We start from the raw sequence: 16,990 nt of genomic DNA on the forward strand, positions 1-16,990 counted from the left end.
TTCCCACGTGTCTTTTTGAACGTGGCATGCTTGCAAAATGAGCCAAGATGCTACAGAATCGAAAAATTCTGTATCATTTTTTAATTGAAATTTTACAAAATTAACGATAATTTTTTTAAAAACTAAATTTTTTTAAAAGCGAATCGAAACAAACCGAATTTTAAAAAAGAAAACCGAAAATTTGTAAAAAATCAAACTTTTTTTTTATAAAAGTCGAATCGAAACAAATATAAAATAATATATATTTTTATAAAATCGAAAGAACTAAACCGAATTCGAATCGAAGTCCTAATAAATAGTTTTGGAGAAAAACTAAGCAAAACCTAGCGTGTGGAAAACTATATATATCAAGTTCAAACTATTGTATCAATATTACCAAAAAAAATTAAAAATGAAACGGAAACTTGGAACCTCCCATGATTCTCAATCATTTCTTACCCTGAAAACCTGTAAAATAAGATTCTCTCTCTACCATCGCATACCATAAAAGATAACCTCTCACTACACGACAAAACCCTACAGATTCACCGATGTGGTTTGGTCTTGTCTCTAGACCGCACGAAATTAACAAATTTTCATTTTAATCTTTTTTTTTACCAAAATCAAATAAATTTCACTCTTTCGTTTTGGTATTCAGCTGTTTTGAGTCGAGTTACATACTAATTCTGATGTTTGCGTTCCCGTTTCATGTATGAACAGTGAATCCTGATGTAGACACACAATTGTTCAGGTTTTTTTTTTCTTGTGGACCAAAAGTTCCAAGACAGCACCCTAATTAAAACCAAAATAAAAAAGATTTTACGAAAATGATGTAATGGAATTTACACTCCTAATGTAGAATTAGAGAGGTGTTTTCGTATCAATATGTATCTAATTTTAGTCTGCATATATATATATATATATATATATCACATGCATTACGATTAGTCTAATTAAATTACTCGACCAATAATGGGTTTTTTTGTAATGTCTTTTAGAAAAAGCTGAGGAATACCGAATTTAGAATGCGCATGCTTTCAATTTTAGAAAGGTGTATGAACAATGGGTAATGACCAAAAGTCAGATCGCTTTCACAAGGAAATTACGGAAGGCTCGGACCAATGAGAAATCGACAACTCGACAGCTTACCTTTCAGACATTCATGTTTAGGAAATAGAAAATCCCAACCACTTTAATCCATACTATAACCCAACAGTCCATTCGGCGCCTTTGCAATCGCATCACGAAAAGTGTCGTCCATTGATAAGATCTGGTGATTTCACGGACTATGCGCGGGTATTTTTGTGAATTTGTTTTATTCATCTTTAATAATTTAAAAGCTTAATAGAGATAGATGTACTTGCGACGCGACGTTAAAAATTGAAAGTAGAGGGTTTATATATACATATAAGGGGAATGAGGTGGTGAAAACTCTTATCGTTTTGATAATTACCTGTTTATAAAATATATTTTTACCTCGAAGTCATGAACTTTCGAATACAATATCAAGTATTGGGTGTTGCTCAAATATGGATAATTAAACCGGGTGATACATGCTACAAAGCGTTTTATCGTTCCGAATTCGAATTTTAAATTTAAAAAGTTAGCGTATATTCTAAATCAAATAGCTGGTTTCGCCCGCATCTTAGTCCTAAACATTCGGTTATAAAAAAATAATTGTGTTCGTTTATTTTAATTAACTAACCCGTGTAAATATTAATTAATTTGTACTCACTAGTTTATACAAAGTTAAATATTCACATTTGTCGTGTTGTGCTCCACCGAATGGCGAATCCATGGCACATGGAACTTGTAGTGACATGAAAACAGACCTACATGTCTTTCGTATTTATAACCTATATCTAATGATTAGATATTACGTTTTCCATCAAGGGATTTGCTCATTTTTTTCAGTTATTTTTCTATCTAACACAAAATATACATCCAATACTCAGCACTTTTAGTATTAAGAGATACGGAAAAAATTTGAAAAGATTACGTAATATTTAGATTTTATTTTATTTCTATATTCTAGATATTTAAATTTATTAAATAAGATATTTTATGTTTTCGTTTTGTGTCTATAAATATTGTAATTTTCTATGTTGAATAATGAGAAATCCAAACGACTCTCCACTCTTTTCTCTGTTATGGTATCAGAACCTGTACGACTAAACATCGTAAGGATCTCTTCTAAACTCCGGGTTTAGTTCCTTCGATTGGAAAACTCCGATCGTCGATTCGTGTATTTGCACCACATTTCTTCTTCTTTTTCCGGTTTTAATCGCGCGCATTTGCGCAATTTATTTTCTTTTTCCGGCATAGCCGCTAAACCATCGCGCCTTTTGCACCACCGACATTGTTGTCGGGCTATACCAAAATATCATGCATGTGCACCACGTTTCTGCGTCACATCGGACTTTTCAGATCCACCAACAATCCACTAATTCCTATATTCGATTATTAAATCTCGCTATTTTATTGAGAATTCAACCTCAAACAGTTGTTTCTCATCTCCTTGAATTTAAGGAGACGTATTAAGAGATATGGAGAAGATTCGAGAAGATTACGTAATATTTAGATTTGATTTTATTTATATATTCTATATATTTATATTGATTAAATAATATATGTTGTGATTTTATTTTCTGCCTATAAATATTGTAATTCTCTATGTTGAATAATGAGAAATCCAAATGATTCTCCACCATTTTTTCTATTACGTAGTAGATGAGACTAGGACGAGAGAAACAAGAGGACAGTAATGAAAAGGTGACAAAGTTAATTTAAGGTCCTAAGTTCGATTTTATAGATGAATAGAAGAGACGTAGTTAATTGTTGTGAGACCGTGAAAATTAAGTGGATAAGAGATCCAATAAACCTCCTAGTTATTAAAAAAACAAAAAAAAATATGGTCATAATTAAAGTACACTTCAACTTCTTCTATTTAACGGTAATTGATAGTTGGGTGTTATTTTTTTTTTGTAGAGAAAATACTAACAATGGAGGAAGAAAAACAGGGAAGCATATTCAGGAGAATATGTGTATTCTGCGGAAGCAGCTCGGGCCGTAGAAAAGTGTTTAGCGAGGCTGCTATCGAGCTCGGCGATGAATTTGTGAAGAGGAAGATAGAGCTGGTGTACGGAGGGGGAAGCGTAGGGTTGATGGGGCTCATATCCAAGAGGGTCCACGAAGGTGGATGCAATGTCATCGGGTGGGTTTCTTTTCTCAAATTTAGACCTTATATCATACCTTCCTTTAACAAGATTTGATTAGGGTTTTGTGTATATATAAATTCAGGGTGATTCCGAGAGCCCTAACGCCAAACGAGATATGTGGCGAGACCGTCGGAGAAGAAAGAGTGGTGGAAGGCATGCACGAGCGTAAAGCATCCATGCAACGTGAAGCGGAAGCGTTCATAGCTCTACCGGGAGGATACGGAACGATGGAGGAGTTGCTGGAGATGATAACGTGGGTTCAGCTCGGCATCCATAACAAAACCGTCGGCGTCTTGAACGTCGATGGGTATTACGACAAGTTGCTCGCACTCTTCGACAACTTTCTCGAAGAAGGTTTCATCAAACCTTGTGCTCGTGGCATCGTTATCACTGCCCCTACGGCCAAAGAACTTCTCCTGAAGATGGAGCGATATGCTCATGATTCCATAAGCACGTAGCCCATATTCATACATATTTTCTCCTTCTTTATTTTGTGATTTAGATCTTCAAGTGTATGATATCGATCGAGGAAAGAATGCCATTGCCTTATCTATCATGTCTAGGGGTTTTCTTTGGTTTTCATCAATGTAACATATATAATTTCAGCGTGAATCTGTGTTGATATGCTTTCTTCAAAAATAATCTTGTATTTTTTTTAATGCTATTTGTGTTTTAATTTTGATTTTAGTTTGTTTTTAAGTGGTATAAATATTATATCTATTTTTTTTTTGCTTATAAATAGAACGATTGAGGATTTGTGGGATTTGTTCTAGATTGTCTGATGTCTTTTAGATTATTTTTCTCTCTATATAAATACTTATCAAACTTATGGAATAAAATATTATCTTCTCTCTTAGACTACGATGTTAGAAATTTCCAATGGATCGAAACATTACAAATATTGGGTTTTAATCAGAACCCCAAAAAAAAAATATTTCGTATCATAGGAGATGAAAGGACAAAAGAGAATACTAAACTTTGGCCCCTTTCATTTAAAAAAAAAAAAAAAACTTTGGCCCCAATTCTATTCATAAACTTCATCCCAAATTATACAATCATAGAAATAATGGAAAAAAAAAAACAGAAAAATATGCAAAACAAATGAACGTGTAAACGTGCTTGGTCCAAGTTGGCTGCCACAACGCCATAGGACTCGGACTTTAGAAAACGGAAACAAAACAATACAATGAATTTAAATAAAATTATTGTCGGTCCAAAAAAAACAAGATTATTTTCCTAACATGCGATTCTTTCTTTTCCATCCCTCTCTTCTGTGCAATATTTTCTTCTTCCGTTAACCCTTTTTTTTACAATAGAATAACGATGTTCGGATATTTTGCATCATTTTTGTTTTTTATATTATGATTTTTTTTCACATTAACCTGATTAAAACATACGTGGATTATACGTAACCTTCATTACAGGTTAACCAATGTGAAACAATTAATCAATCAATTATTTACTTGGAAAACTTTTGGGGCTACAAGAGATTGACATTTTTTTTAATGGTATTGATAATGAACGGCACGAAATATGTTGGCCGGAAAAATCGCCATTTTCAAACCTTGTTAGCTAACCACATCCGTCGAAATAACCTATGCTTACAATATTTATAAATTCCATAGATATACAAATTTTGACTGGAAAACCTAAGATCCACGAGCTTGATGTCTGATGAATTCAAGGCATAGTTCGTTTAAATATTTCATATTTTTGTCGGCTATAGTGGGTGAAAAATCTAAACAGATTTTGTACGGTAGACAATATATTATAGAAAATTTAAACAAAAAATATATTATAGAAAAAAACAGATAATAAAACAAGTACAAAGTTTTGTTTCATCCGAAAACATATTTATTACAAATCTGTCCAATTTTTTTGTTATATATGAATAATTTCTTTGCATGCTATATGTACTGTACAGTACTGGTTAAAAGTATATGCAAAATCATGAATATAATTTGGTTTTTAGTAATGTAACTTTACGGATATGATTCCATAATTATGTTTAAAAACTATACAAAATGACAAATATAGTACACTTTCACTATTTTATTAAATTAATTAATATATGTACAGTATCAATTAAAAGTATATAAAAAAATAATGAATATAATTTGGTTTTTAGTAACGTAACTTTGCGGATATGATTTCCATAACTATATGTTTAAAAACTATACAAAATGACAAATATAGTTTACTTCCACTCTTTTATTAATCAATTAATATATGGTGTTTTCTTGTCCAGTTACAGTATTCGCTTCTATCATCTACATTTTCCGGGACAAAATTGGATTTAACATAGAATATCTGTCTTAATAAACATTCAACGATTCCGAACAATCTAACCATAAACTCTGGTATACTACATACATGCATGCATGCATGCATACATACATACATAAATACATGATATATATAGATATGTGTATATATATAGATATGTGTATATGTATATCAATACGAATTGTAATAGAAATACCTCAGGAAGCAAACACCAAAATTTGGGCTTTTTCTCATTCACATTTTGGAAGGCATAGATTAATATCCTGTAGCGAAAAGCTAAAAAAATTTGCATGTACAGAAGAGAGGAGAGAAGAGAAAAAGACGGAAATACCCCTTCAGACACGGTAGATCATGCCGACCTCCAACGTGGACGTGTGAGGTGCGGTGTGCGCAAGCGTGGGGCCTCTGCTGTTCTTACGGAGGAACTCGTAAGCTACGTTAATGGCGATTCTCTTTACGAGACCAGACCCTTGCTTTGCCTTCATGTACGCATTCCCCATTATATAAGCCACTCCTGCTTCACGCGCCTCCGTCAACTCCTCCAGCTCCTGCCTCGTCTCCATCTCCATCTTCGGGCTATCAGGCACCACGAATCTCACCTTCTTCTTCTTCTTCTTCTTCTTCTTGGTCGTCTCCGATGGCGGCGGCGATAATATCTCTCTCATTTCCGACGTTCCGGCATCGTCGTCGTCCTCGCTCATATGAACGCCTTGCGGGTGAGTGGAACTTGTTCCCACCACCGCCATCCTGTCTCCGTCCCCGTCGTAGACACCGTCGGTCTTGGTTTCGGTCATGGCCTCGGAACGGACGAACTCGGCAATGCTGCAGACGAGGTCGCGTTCGAACTCGATGTCGTCCTTGTGCACGTCCCGGTACCCGTACCGGACGATGCAACGGTACATTCGGAAGTGACGTGGACCGATGCGGCCGACGAGGAACCGTTCCTCGGGCCGGACGCGCGGGACAGGGACGGACTTGACGCAGAGGAAAACAAGCACCTGGTGAAAGGCTGGGAGGTTGGTGACGAAATGGGAGAAGATGGCCGGGACGCCCGAGACGAGCTCAGTGTGGATGAGACCGATGCCACGCACACGGGCGATCCCAAGGCTCAGGCCGAGGCCGATAAGCCAGTCGACCGATACCTTGTTCTGGACGTCAAACTCGTATCGTTTTAGGGTTCCATAGTGCCAAACGGACATGACGAGGACGAAGACAAAGGCAAGGGCGATCGGGACCCATGCCCCTTCGAAGAACTTGATAAGCGAGGCCGAGAAGTAGAGAGCCTCGATTGTCCCGAAGAAGACGACAAAGGCAAAGGCAAAGAGGACACTCTTGTGCCAGCAGAGGACAATCACCAGAGACATTAGACACGTCGTAACGATCATGACAGTTATAACCGCCAGACCTGTTTCAGTTAAACGTTATCACGGCTTGTAAAATGAATCGAATGGCGTTGATGATATGGTTCGTTTGTTACCTGAGGCGTTACCCATCCGCCTGGTGTCTCGGAAACCGATTGTGACGGCCAAACACAAGAGCATCAAGATCCAGTTGATCTCGGGGATGTAAATCTGACCGTGGATCTTGGACGACGTGTGAACGATCTTAACTTTGGGGAAGAAGCCGAGGGCCGAGCACTGTTTTATGATCGAGAAAGTTCCCGTGATTATGGCTTGACTCCCCACCACCGCCGCCAGTATGGCTATCACCAGAACCGGCCATCTTAATCTCTCTGCATTATGAACAACATTACACAGTTTTTGTCTTTTCAAATTTTCGATTAAACCTCAAACCCTAAACTGGATAGGTGGAAGTACCTGGAACAGAGACGTAAAATCCGACGCTGTAGTCGTTTTCAAGATCGTGGTGCCGGGAGAGGTACGCTGCTTGTCCCATGTACGCAAGAATCAGGGAAGGGTAAACGAGAAACGTAAAAGCAATCTGCAACAAGAAATGATCATCAAAATCGATCACACGAATTGAGAAAAAACTATATCATCAAGATTAAGTTACCCGACCTTGATTGACAACTGGGAAAAGTGACCAAGGTCCGCAAACATAGCCTCGGAGCCTGCAAAAGATAGAAACCCGGGTTAAGGTTTTCTTCCGGGAAAACCCCTAAAAAGACGGGTCTAACTGTCTGAATTCGGACAAAAGCAAGACCTGTTATGCAGAGCAAGATCCCACCGAGAGACATCCAACCACCTCGTTGAGTCTTTTTCAAGAACTTGAACATGTAATAAGGAGAGAGAGCTCTGTAGACATGGGGGTTCCAGTGAACAATGTTGTAAAGGCCGATGGAACTGATGCAGAGAAGCCATATCAGAACCACAGGTGCAAACATGAACCCGACCCTGTGTGTTCCGTAATGCTGAATCGCGAACAAGAATATCAATACAATGCAAGCCACCGGGACTACTACATCTGCAGGAAAAAAAAATGGGAATTTATTTGGAAAAAAAAAAACAGAAGAAAATGATACGAATGAGAATGTTCAGTCCGATTTTTCACTGAAAAGATTACGATTTCGATCTCAGAAAGGTGAAAACTTTCAAGCCCGAGTGTTCCTAAACCACGAAAACTCTGCTACGAAGACATAAACACTGGTTCCTGACCATAACGGTTGACACAGAGAATTCAACAATTGCAGAATGTATAAGAACAAGAATGGTTAAAATTATCAGACATTTCACGATTTTAACTATCTACAACTGCAAGCTAACTTTCAAAGAAGAGTCAAAATGCTTATTCGAGAAATGGGCATGCGACCACAAATCAAGCAACCCAACGGAGAGTCTGGACAAGAATTGACAAAGGACATGGATTTCAGACAGTACATAAACCAATCAAGACTGTCTTTTCTCGAGCACGGTCTTGCTACACAGAGAGAGATAAGATAATCAAAAGAACTCACATTTGTGATGCTCCTTCGACATGGAAAGCTCAACTCCTGAAACTGCAGAGAAAACTGCAAGCACACAAGATCGAACAGAGTAAATAGGCAAAGCCAGTGGTCTTGGATACGGTCTGAAGAAGGAACAACAGATCAATGATTACCAGAGATAGCCGGCGTTAGGACACCATCACCAATCACCATACAAGTCCCAATCAAAGCCAGGACCAGCAAAATCCTCTGCAACACCTCGTGTTTCTCCAGTGTAGACTTCAGACCGGCTCCGAATCCCGATTTGGGCCCCGACCCGATCAAGTCCTTCTTGTACTCGGTGAGCTCTTCGTCGGCCAACTGGCGATTCGGGAGCGAGTTGACTCGCGCGTGTCGACAAAGGAGCGAGTAGAGAGCGAAAGTCCCTCCCTCGCCATTATCGTCGGCTCTGAGGACAATGAACACGTACTTGAGGAGAGGGATCACAGTTATGGTCCAGAAGACGAAAGACAACACGCCGAAGATCTCTTCGTTTGTCTCCGAGTGATGAATATCCTCTGCGAAAGTGCTCTTGTACACGTACAAAGGGGAAGTACTCAAATCTCCATAGACAACCCCCAGGCTCTGATACGCTAATGTCAATACAGTTCTCCATGATTCTCTCTGCGATATCACAAAATCCAACCAAAAGGGTCTTTGCTTATCGTCGTGTGGACTGAATCGATAATAACGAGGAACACGACCCGAGGCTGCCCAAAGGGCGAACATTTTCGGAATCCCCTGGCGTGAAATAAGGAATCGTTGATCGAGGCAACGACCCGAATCGATCTCAAACCAAGAAATGATAATTACTACTTACCTTGACGGTATTCTGGTAATTTCCGGGTTCCAAATCCATGGTGGGCAGAGTCAGGAACAGGAGAAGTCCACTAATCTCTGCAAAACCGGGAGAGAGAATCAACTCATACCCTCCACAGAAACTGACAGATTCGGGCAATCGAGGAAAAGATTGTCTCAATGCGATTTGAGAACAAAAAACAACAAAAAGTTATGTAATTGCTTATATGTGTTTCTACTCAAACAGACAGTGGAACAGCCAAGAATAATATAATTTGGGGGGAGGGGGGGGAGGACAGGAACCGGGAAGAAAAAGACGAGAAACCCCGAGAAAACAGTACAGGAGAACAAACAGAAGATTTTTGCGCACAGGCTCCGGAAGTCGGACGAGAAAGGCGAGTTTTTTAAGAGGAACAGAGAGAGATTTACCTCTTGGATATCGTAATTTCCAAGCGTTGAATGACAGTTTCGAGTGGCTCAGCAGATTCCTTTCGGCCTTTGGGGAGAGAAAACAGTCGTCCACTTACACATATAAATACATACATATATCTGTGTGTATATATGCGTGTGTGCATATATATAGTATGTGCTGGATTGAGATTTCGATATAGAAAGTATCGGTCGAAATCCGAGATAAGCATTGGTTGAAATCTGAGATGCCATATTCTGATCAGAATGTTACAAGTTATAATCTGAAATATATAAATTTTTATCTGTCACACCATTGATAAGCGGGATGTCGATTCGTATAATTAAAGCTTTTATATAAAGTGAATTATCAGATGGCTTTTCCAAACTTGCAAAATATAATAAATAAATGAATAAAAGAAGGATATATGAAGTGAATTATTAGACCCGCATCCTTGTGAATTTGGTAACCTATCAATATACTACGGAGCATGAACACTGTGCCGTCGTATCTGAGATTCTCACACTTTGTCAATTCAGATATGGTGCCGTTTATAGTCTGTTTATTGACCTAGTCATTGTATTTAATATAAATTTTTTTAGAATCTTCTTAATATTTTAAAGTTATAAATTTTGTATAAAAATTATATTAATTTTAAAATAAAATCTCATAAAATATACTCAATTCACAAAATATATTAAAAAAATATAAACTTTTAACTCGACAAATAAATGTATCAAATATTAAAATATACTAAAAAAATATTCTAATTCATGTAATTAAAAATACTTTTTTACACATTGATGGCGTCGTTAAGATCCGAATATAAAATTGTTTCGAATAAAGACCCATAAGATTCGTTTAAAATTCATATATATAAGATTATCATATTTATAAATTGAGATATACTGTCATTTATAGTCCGTGCAAATCAAACAAGTAATGGATTCTTTTTGTTTTTATTGATATAGTCATTATAATTCATGTAATTTATTTTCGAATCGTCTTAATATTTTAAAATTATATGCTTTATATACAAAATTAATTCATAAATATATATATTATAAATTTTACATAAAAATATATTAAATTTAAATTTAAATTTTAGAAATCTTTAAACTTAATTTTATCAAAAACAATATAAAAAATATTACAATGCAATCATACTATAGTTAAAGAAAATGGTATAAATATGTTAATAAATCATTTAAATACATGAATCAATATGATACATGAATGAATGCGATGAATTTGAATCTGTTTTGGAAGTTAAATAGAAAATTAGGATAACAAACAGGTAACAAATCTTACTAATTAATATTTTAACTAGTCTAAATATTTTCAATCTATAATGGTATATATATATACTATTTCTATAATAAACATAGATAAAAATAATCATAAATTTATAACTTCAAATATAGTAAATTTAAAAATAATTTCTTTTAGAATATTTAATTTAAATATATATTAAGTTTATTTTTATAAAAAAATAACAATTCATTTAAAATTAAAAATAAGTATGAATTATTCTTTTTATATAAAAGTTAGGTATAAAATGTTGAGCCATGTACGAAGGTACACAGATCTTTAATTTTTATATGTTTATCAACGTTTAAAAACGTAAGAAACAGCGAAATATATTTAGTTTGATAAGCTAAGGGTATTTGAGATTTATTATGATTATTAATTAAATAAGTCCAAATTATATCCACGAGTTTTTCATTTGTATTATGCTTTGGGCGCTAGAAGGCTCCGGAAATGATGATGGTGACGATATTTTGTTTTTAGTTATGCATTATAATAATGGTGCTTACTGATTGATTAATTAATTAACATCTGTCTGTAGCTTTCAAATGTTTTTTTTTTCTTCCGACTGAAATGTTTGTAATGGATGGTGACAAAAGCAGACACATGGGCCTTCTTTCTTCGTCCATGTTTTCCACTCTCACGTTTGTGACATCAAAATCCAACAAATATGGACATGGAATGCATCTGTACTTGTTTGCGTCTTTATCCTGTTTGCGTCTTTATCCATATACATATATATATATATATATATGTATGTATGTATCAAAGTATGAGTGCTATATATGTGTATATAAGGATGATTTGAATAAATTCTCCGGACATTCCCTAATATTATAGGTTAATATTGGACGATGCGTTGAAATTAATTACTTGGACAGTTTGTCCACGTGGAATTACATGGAGAGAGATGTAAATTATTTGAATCGGATTCAGATGGCGTGGGCTATTACACGTTCCATCATGCATGCAATAACAGAAGCGGTCTCCATTTCTGGAGAATATCAACCAATCATCCCAATAATTGTCAGATATGTATTGTTCTTTCTTGTATACGATATATATATATATATATATATATATATATATGTATATATGCCACGGCGTGATATTTAGATATTTTCCTATTCTATAAATTCTCATTTATACTTTTTTTTTAGTAATATATTGTATATGATCCCTCATTATCTTGGTATTTTATTTGTAATAATAGGTTTTAATGCACCAAATCAATCTTCTAACCAAGTATTCACCTTTCATTTTAATAATGCATCATGCTATTACAATCTCTAGTACTCAGAAATATATTATCATGCACTAAATTGCTAATATAATCGGAGGCCGGTTTAAACATCGGTCAACGGTTAACGAGTAATCGCGGAATTTGTAATCAATTTGGATAAGACAAAAGGGAAACAATATATTACATGTTAGGTGATAGTTCTGTTGTCGCTGTCTCATCGAATTTACGTGACTCGAATACGATATTATACATATATATATATATATATATACACGGCAGCAAAAATATATTATAGCGATTATGATTACGTTACGTAACAATCCATTTTTGTTTGTATCCGATGACGTAATTATCTGATGGAAATAGCTTATTCAATTTAATATAATAAATATGTGGGACAGTGTGACTTTTTGTACAAGTAAACGACTTTGTCTTTTGTTTTAGCCAATGCACTAAATGTGGACACAAAGAAATCATAATATGTGATTTCTAGTTAATAATCATTTAACAGACGAGCAACATGATTTCTAGTTAATATATGAGTTCTATGAGATTATACACGCACGTGTGTGTAACAAGTTTGCAAACTTATTTTGTTGTAAAAATATATTACAAACATGGGATTAGTAATGATAAAAATGTTCGTTGCTAAGCTCCGTGGTGACTTTTACACGTGTGTGGAAAGGTCAACGTATGGTGACAATCTTTGTCGTGTCTGAACTGGTGATGATGTAATCATGTAAGCCCAAATTATTTTTGTTTTATTGAGGCCCATCAATTTTTTTTCGAATCATTTTTTTATGTTATTGGTCGGCCCCACCTTTTTTTCCGGTCGTGACTCACTACCCACTCGACTTTCTATTATATATGTAATTAACAAGTCCCGTTTAGCAAGAATTATAGAAGGTTACAGCACGAGATTTAATGTGGGTATGTATAGCTTTCAGAATTTTCGATATTAAAACTTTGTTCGGTATGATAATTTTGTTTCAAATTTAAATCAAACAGATGCCCAGTTTTATATAAAATAATACCCATTTATCTATTTTTGTTTTTGTTGGCTAAAAAGTTATTTCGTCTGATGGCCGGAAATGTGGGCCCAAAATTAAAAGACGTAAAAGGCCCATATGTTAACAATACGCAGTACGTCCTAAAATGAAATCAAAATGGAAAAGTAAAAGATTTGGGCTGGAAGTTAAGAGAAATGTGGGTTAATTTAGTCATGGCCCAATCATCCACGGTACACCAAATACCCACCTGATTTTATAAAAATAATTTTTTTTTAATGTATTTTATGCTCAAATAAAACATATCCATGTATAATTAATTAAAATATGCCGACAAAAGAGAAGGAATAGAGCCTTAACTCAAACAAACCAGGGTTCCAAGTCGGAACATCAAAGTGAAAGCTCATGTCTATGCCTAAGCGGAACTAATCCGAACCTGGAATTGCAGAATATCAAAGGTACAGAATAGAGCAGAAGTAGCCGCAGAACATCTTCGAAACAATCTTGAGAGAGAGAGAGAATCTTATGAGTGTGATCACTAATGGAGATCATTCAGTCAAAAGCCATAGAACATGGTGAGAACAACGTGACAGTTCTCTACAAATCATTCAACTTTTATTCGAAAAGGCACATGGAAAATATGAAAGGAAAGACAGACAGGAATCGAAGAAGCAATCTTTTCTACTTGGCTTTCGAGTCGATTACCTTCTTCGCAAAAGAAGGCAAGCAGAATGCGGCTGAATGAAGCTGTCCAAGCAAAAATCAATCAATACAGACTCAGAGAGAAACCAAAGCTCAAGATTTCACTTGGGTGGGAATCTTTATTCATTCATTACCTCGGAGTTGTAGAACTTCAAGGGTCCTTTAGATTTAAGATGGGTCTCATCAGCGTCAATCGGGTTCACTGGGTGTTTGAAATCGACATGAGGGCCCTCGGTTGAACACAGCATGAATCCAATGACTCCACTGCCAGAAGAAACAGATCTCTCATCATAATAAGAAAGTCATGTTCTTGGCCAGGCCCAGACATGGGGGGATATATATATATATATATATGATATTTATTAACCTGGGGTAAGTTGGAACAGTGGTCCAAGCGTAATTGACAGAGCCCTTGAAGATTTCACGGCAGTTTGATACGATGTCTTCGATGATGTGCATGTGAAGCCACATGCTTTCAGCCTGAGTACACACCACCCCGCCTGGTCGAAGAGCTCTTGCCACCGTTTCAAAGAAGGGTTTCTCAAATAGCTCTTTCGCAGGACCTGGTCACATTCATTTCCCACAAGTTTTAATCGATTTTGAAAACTCTGACTCGATCCCAACAGCTAGATTCCGCTTTTAAGTTTTACCTATAGGATCCGATGAATCCACAATGATTGCATCATAGCTTCCTTCAGCTGCATTCTTCAAGAATGCAACTCCTGCAAAAAAAAAATTGTTATTCCATTCTCCGTTTCAAATGCAAGGACATAATTGGTTTGGTTGTCCTGAGAGAGGAAAATTTAGCAATTTATACCGTCACCGACATGAAGGTTCACCCGAGGATCCTCATACCCAACTGCTACATGAGGGAAAAACTCCTTAGACACCTGGAGAGTCCCAGACAGTATAAGCAAATTAGACTACTGAAGGTCCATTTATTCAGATTACAAAGACGTTTCATGGAAACAGAGGAAACAAGGCAGATGAGAAAAGTGTGTGACCACTCACGTCAACCACCATTTTATCGATTTCACAGATGTCAATCTGCTCAACTGAGGAATGACGTGACACTTCCCGTAGAACACCACCGTCTCCCCCTCCAATGACCAAGACCTGAAGAAATGCATTCGGCAGAAACCGACCTGGCTTGTCATTTAACTTTCTACAGAAAATACAGCTAGAATTTGGTTCATTTATTTTACTAGAAGCCAAAATGCGTAGAATTTAACTTTCTTGGAAGCAGAAGCAAGTTTTACATATGAAAAGCAAGAGACTCTCAAATTATCTACCTTTTTTCCAAACGGACACTCTACCACAACCCTAGAAGATAATCATCATTCATCATTGCAAACTTAAAGTTTCTATGATGATATCCAATAAATGAACTTCGATTGTTCTGCAATTTCCAAAGAGAAACGGCATGCAATTTTTTTTTTATATTTTAGGAAGATAAGAAATAAAACTTGTATCTCTAAAAAGCAAGAAACTTTGATTATGTCCAAAACTCAACTTTCGTAGAAACAGAATCAACTTGTACATTCGAGATATGAAACCTTCATTATCTGCTTTTTTTTTCTCTCCTCAAATACATAATCCGACCACCACCCTGGAAGATAATCATTAATCCCCACCGACAAATGTTCTCTCATCACATCCGATCAAGGAACTATGATTGCTTCACTTACCAGTTGCAAATATTCAATAAGCTCTGCTTTTTCAGAAGCTAACAAAGTTTTTTTTTTTAAAAAAAAAGTGAACTTTCTTGGGATTTTACAAGCAAGAGACTCTGATTATCTTCCACATCATTAGATATATCTATAATCTATCCTTTACAAATGAACGAGAACACAGTTATATATATATATATATATTGCTCGAGCTTTGTTGGTTCAGAAAGGATTACCTTCTTGGGGTTAGGGATTGAGCACAAGGGAAGATGGCTAATCATTTCCTGATACGCACATTCGTCTCTCTCTGTGAGCTGAATCACTCCATCCAAAACCAAAACCTTCCCATACGTAGCGGACTGCACGAATAACAGATAAGAGAAGTCCTTAATCTTCATACTTGAATCAAAGCGAGAGATTTCAGATAAAAAAATTTGATTTAAACAAGAAGGTAGGACATGCAATGCAACTAACAAGCGTCAAATGCTAATACCTGAAAAACCATCACTTGTTGGTAATCCGATTTTCCCTCAAACAAAATCTTCTCCACCTTCAAGGAGTGTGCCTCCCCTGAAGCATTATAGACATTAATAAAATGAGATTTTCCTTCAGGTGCAGAGACGATCAGATCAACGAGAACTGCGCCGTTTCATTGAGCAAAAAGACGAAGAACTGTGCTGTTTTCCCAGTAGCCAAACAGCCTAAACAAGAAAAACGAAGATAAACCAACCCGGCCACATCGGACTCATCTCGGAGAACCATCCAGGGATAACAGTGGATACACCGCTAGGATCTTTGCGTTCTCCACCATTATCGGCGGCAGCAGAGTTCTCCGTCTCCATGGAAACGGCGTTTGCATCGGCGCCGTTATCCTCGTCCTCTCTCGGCCTCTTCACCGGCAAATCAGTAACGGAAGCTTCTTGCGCCGCCATGGATGCCCCGCCGAAACCTCCCCGAAAGCAAGCCCAAGACTTAAACCTCCGAAGAGAGAGAGAGTGTGTGTGTTTGTGGCGAAGATTAGGGTTTTTTATCTGACGTGTTTCGTGTGAAACCGGAAGATATAGAGAGGGTAACTAAGAGGCAGTGGTACGATTGTGAGTTTTGTGGAATTTTAATTTATAATTAATTTGGCGATGTTAAATCAATAATAATAATCCGACAACACTGCGTATGAATAGTTTTAATCACACGTCGTCGGTAATTGTTGTACTTTCTCTGCTCATTTACTGCGAATATATGAATTTTTATGCCACTAAAGTTTATAAAGCAAACTCAATTATTGCTGTACCTGCTCCTTTCGTATAATATGGAATTTCGCATATAAATATATTTTTTTCAAAATAAGCTAGTTTTATTTAAATCCTTTTATTGTTTTTTTATTCGAGGGTAATCTGCGACATATCAAGGAGATTTAATTTTTTTTTTAAAAAAAATCGAAGAGCATCTT

General features: G+C 36.3%; 3 protein-coding genes across 3 annotated transcripts; 1 reads left to right on the forward strand and 2 right to left on the reverse strand.

The window, feature by feature from the left end:
- The first annotated feature begins 2,981 nt into the window (after positions 1-2,981).
- Positions 2,982-3,791, forward strand: LOC104822960 (cytokinin riboside 5'-monophosphate phosphoribohydrolase LOG8-like). The gene is made up of 2 exons (XM_010554333.2): positions 2,982-3,193; positions 3,280-3,791. The coding sequence occupies exons 1-2, from the start codon at positions 2,982-2,984 to the stop codon at positions 3,653-3,655; spliced, it is 588 nt and encodes a 195-aa protein (XP_010552635.1). The 3' UTR covers positions 3,656-3,791.
- Positions 3,792-5,683: 1,892 nt separating this feature from the next.
- LOC104822961 (potassium transporter 6) lies at positions 5,684-9,781 on the reverse strand. The gene is made up of 9 exons (XM_010554334.2): positions 9,634-9,781; positions 9,227-9,303; positions 8,541-9,030; positions 8,398-8,451; positions 7,647-7,907; positions 7,502-7,554; positions 7,301-7,424; positions 6,961-7,215; positions 5,684-6,888 (listed from the first exon to the last, which is right to left on the reverse strand). The coding sequence occupies exons 2-9, from the start codon at positions 9,263-9,265 to the stop codon at positions 5,819-5,821; spliced, it is 2,346 nt and encodes a 781-aa protein (XP_010552636.1). The 5' UTR covers positions 9,266-9,303; positions 9,634-9,781; the 3' UTR covers positions 5,684-5,818.
- A 3,806-nt stretch (positions 9,782-13,587) lies between these two features.
- LOC104822962 (spermidine synthase 1) lies at positions 13,588-16,600 on the reverse strand. Its single transcript, XM_010554336.2, has 9 exons — positions 16,274-16,600; positions 16,037-16,113; positions 15,780-15,902; positions 14,885-14,989; positions 14,691-14,763; positions 14,524-14,595; positions 14,241-14,436; positions 14,008-14,137; positions 13,588-13,918 (listed from the first exon to the last, which is right to left on the reverse strand). Exons 1-9 carry the CDS (start codon positions 16,473-16,475, stop codon positions 13,853-13,855), a joined length of 1,044 nt encoding a protein of 347 aa, XP_010552638.1. The 5' UTR covers positions 16,476-16,600; the 3' UTR covers positions 13,588-13,852.
- Between the last annotated feature and the right edge of the window lie 390 nt (positions 16,601-16,990).

This window comes from Tarenaya hassleriana, unplaced genomic scaffold (genome assembly GCF_000463585.1).
Source record: "Tarenaya hassleriana unplaced genomic scaffold, ASM46358v1 Cleome39, whole genome shotgun sequence".
NCBI classification, from domain to species: Eukaryota; Viridiplantae; Streptophyta; class Magnoliopsida; order Brassicales; family Cleomaceae; genus Tarenaya; species Tarenaya hassleriana.

Coding starts and splice junctions, on each gene's coding strand:
- LOC104822960 (XM_010554333.2), top strand. CDS start 2,982: ATGGAGGAAGAAAAACAGGGAAGCATATTCAGGAGAATATGTGTATTC. Junction 3,194..3,279: donor GGTGGATGCAATGTCATCGG/GTGGGTTTCTTT, acceptor ATATAAATTCAG/GGTGATTCCGAGAGCCCTAA.
- LOC104822961 (XM_010554334.2), bottom strand. CDS start 9,265: ATGGATTTGGAACCCGGAAATTACCAGAATACCGTCAAG. Junction 9,031..9,226: donor ATTACCAGAATACCGTCAAG/GTAAGTAGTAAT, acceptor GTGATATCGCAG/AGAGAATCATGGAGAACTGT. Junction 7,908..8,397: donor GTCGAAGGAGCATCACAAAT/GTGAGTTCTTTT, acceptor TTTTTCCTGCAG/ATGTAGTAGTCCCGGTGGCT.
- LOC104822962 (XM_010554336.2), bottom strand. CDS start 16,475: ATGGCGGCGCAAGAAGCTTCCGTTACTGATTTGCCGGTGAAGAGGCCG. Junction 14,437..14,523: donor GGATTCATCGGATCCTATAG/GTAAAACTTAAA, acceptor GAATGTGACCAG/GTCCTGCGAAAGAGCTATTT. Junction 13,919..14,007: donor TGAAGTTCTACAACTCCGAG/GTAATGAATGAA, acceptor TTGCTTGGACAG/CTTCATTCAGCCGCATTCTG.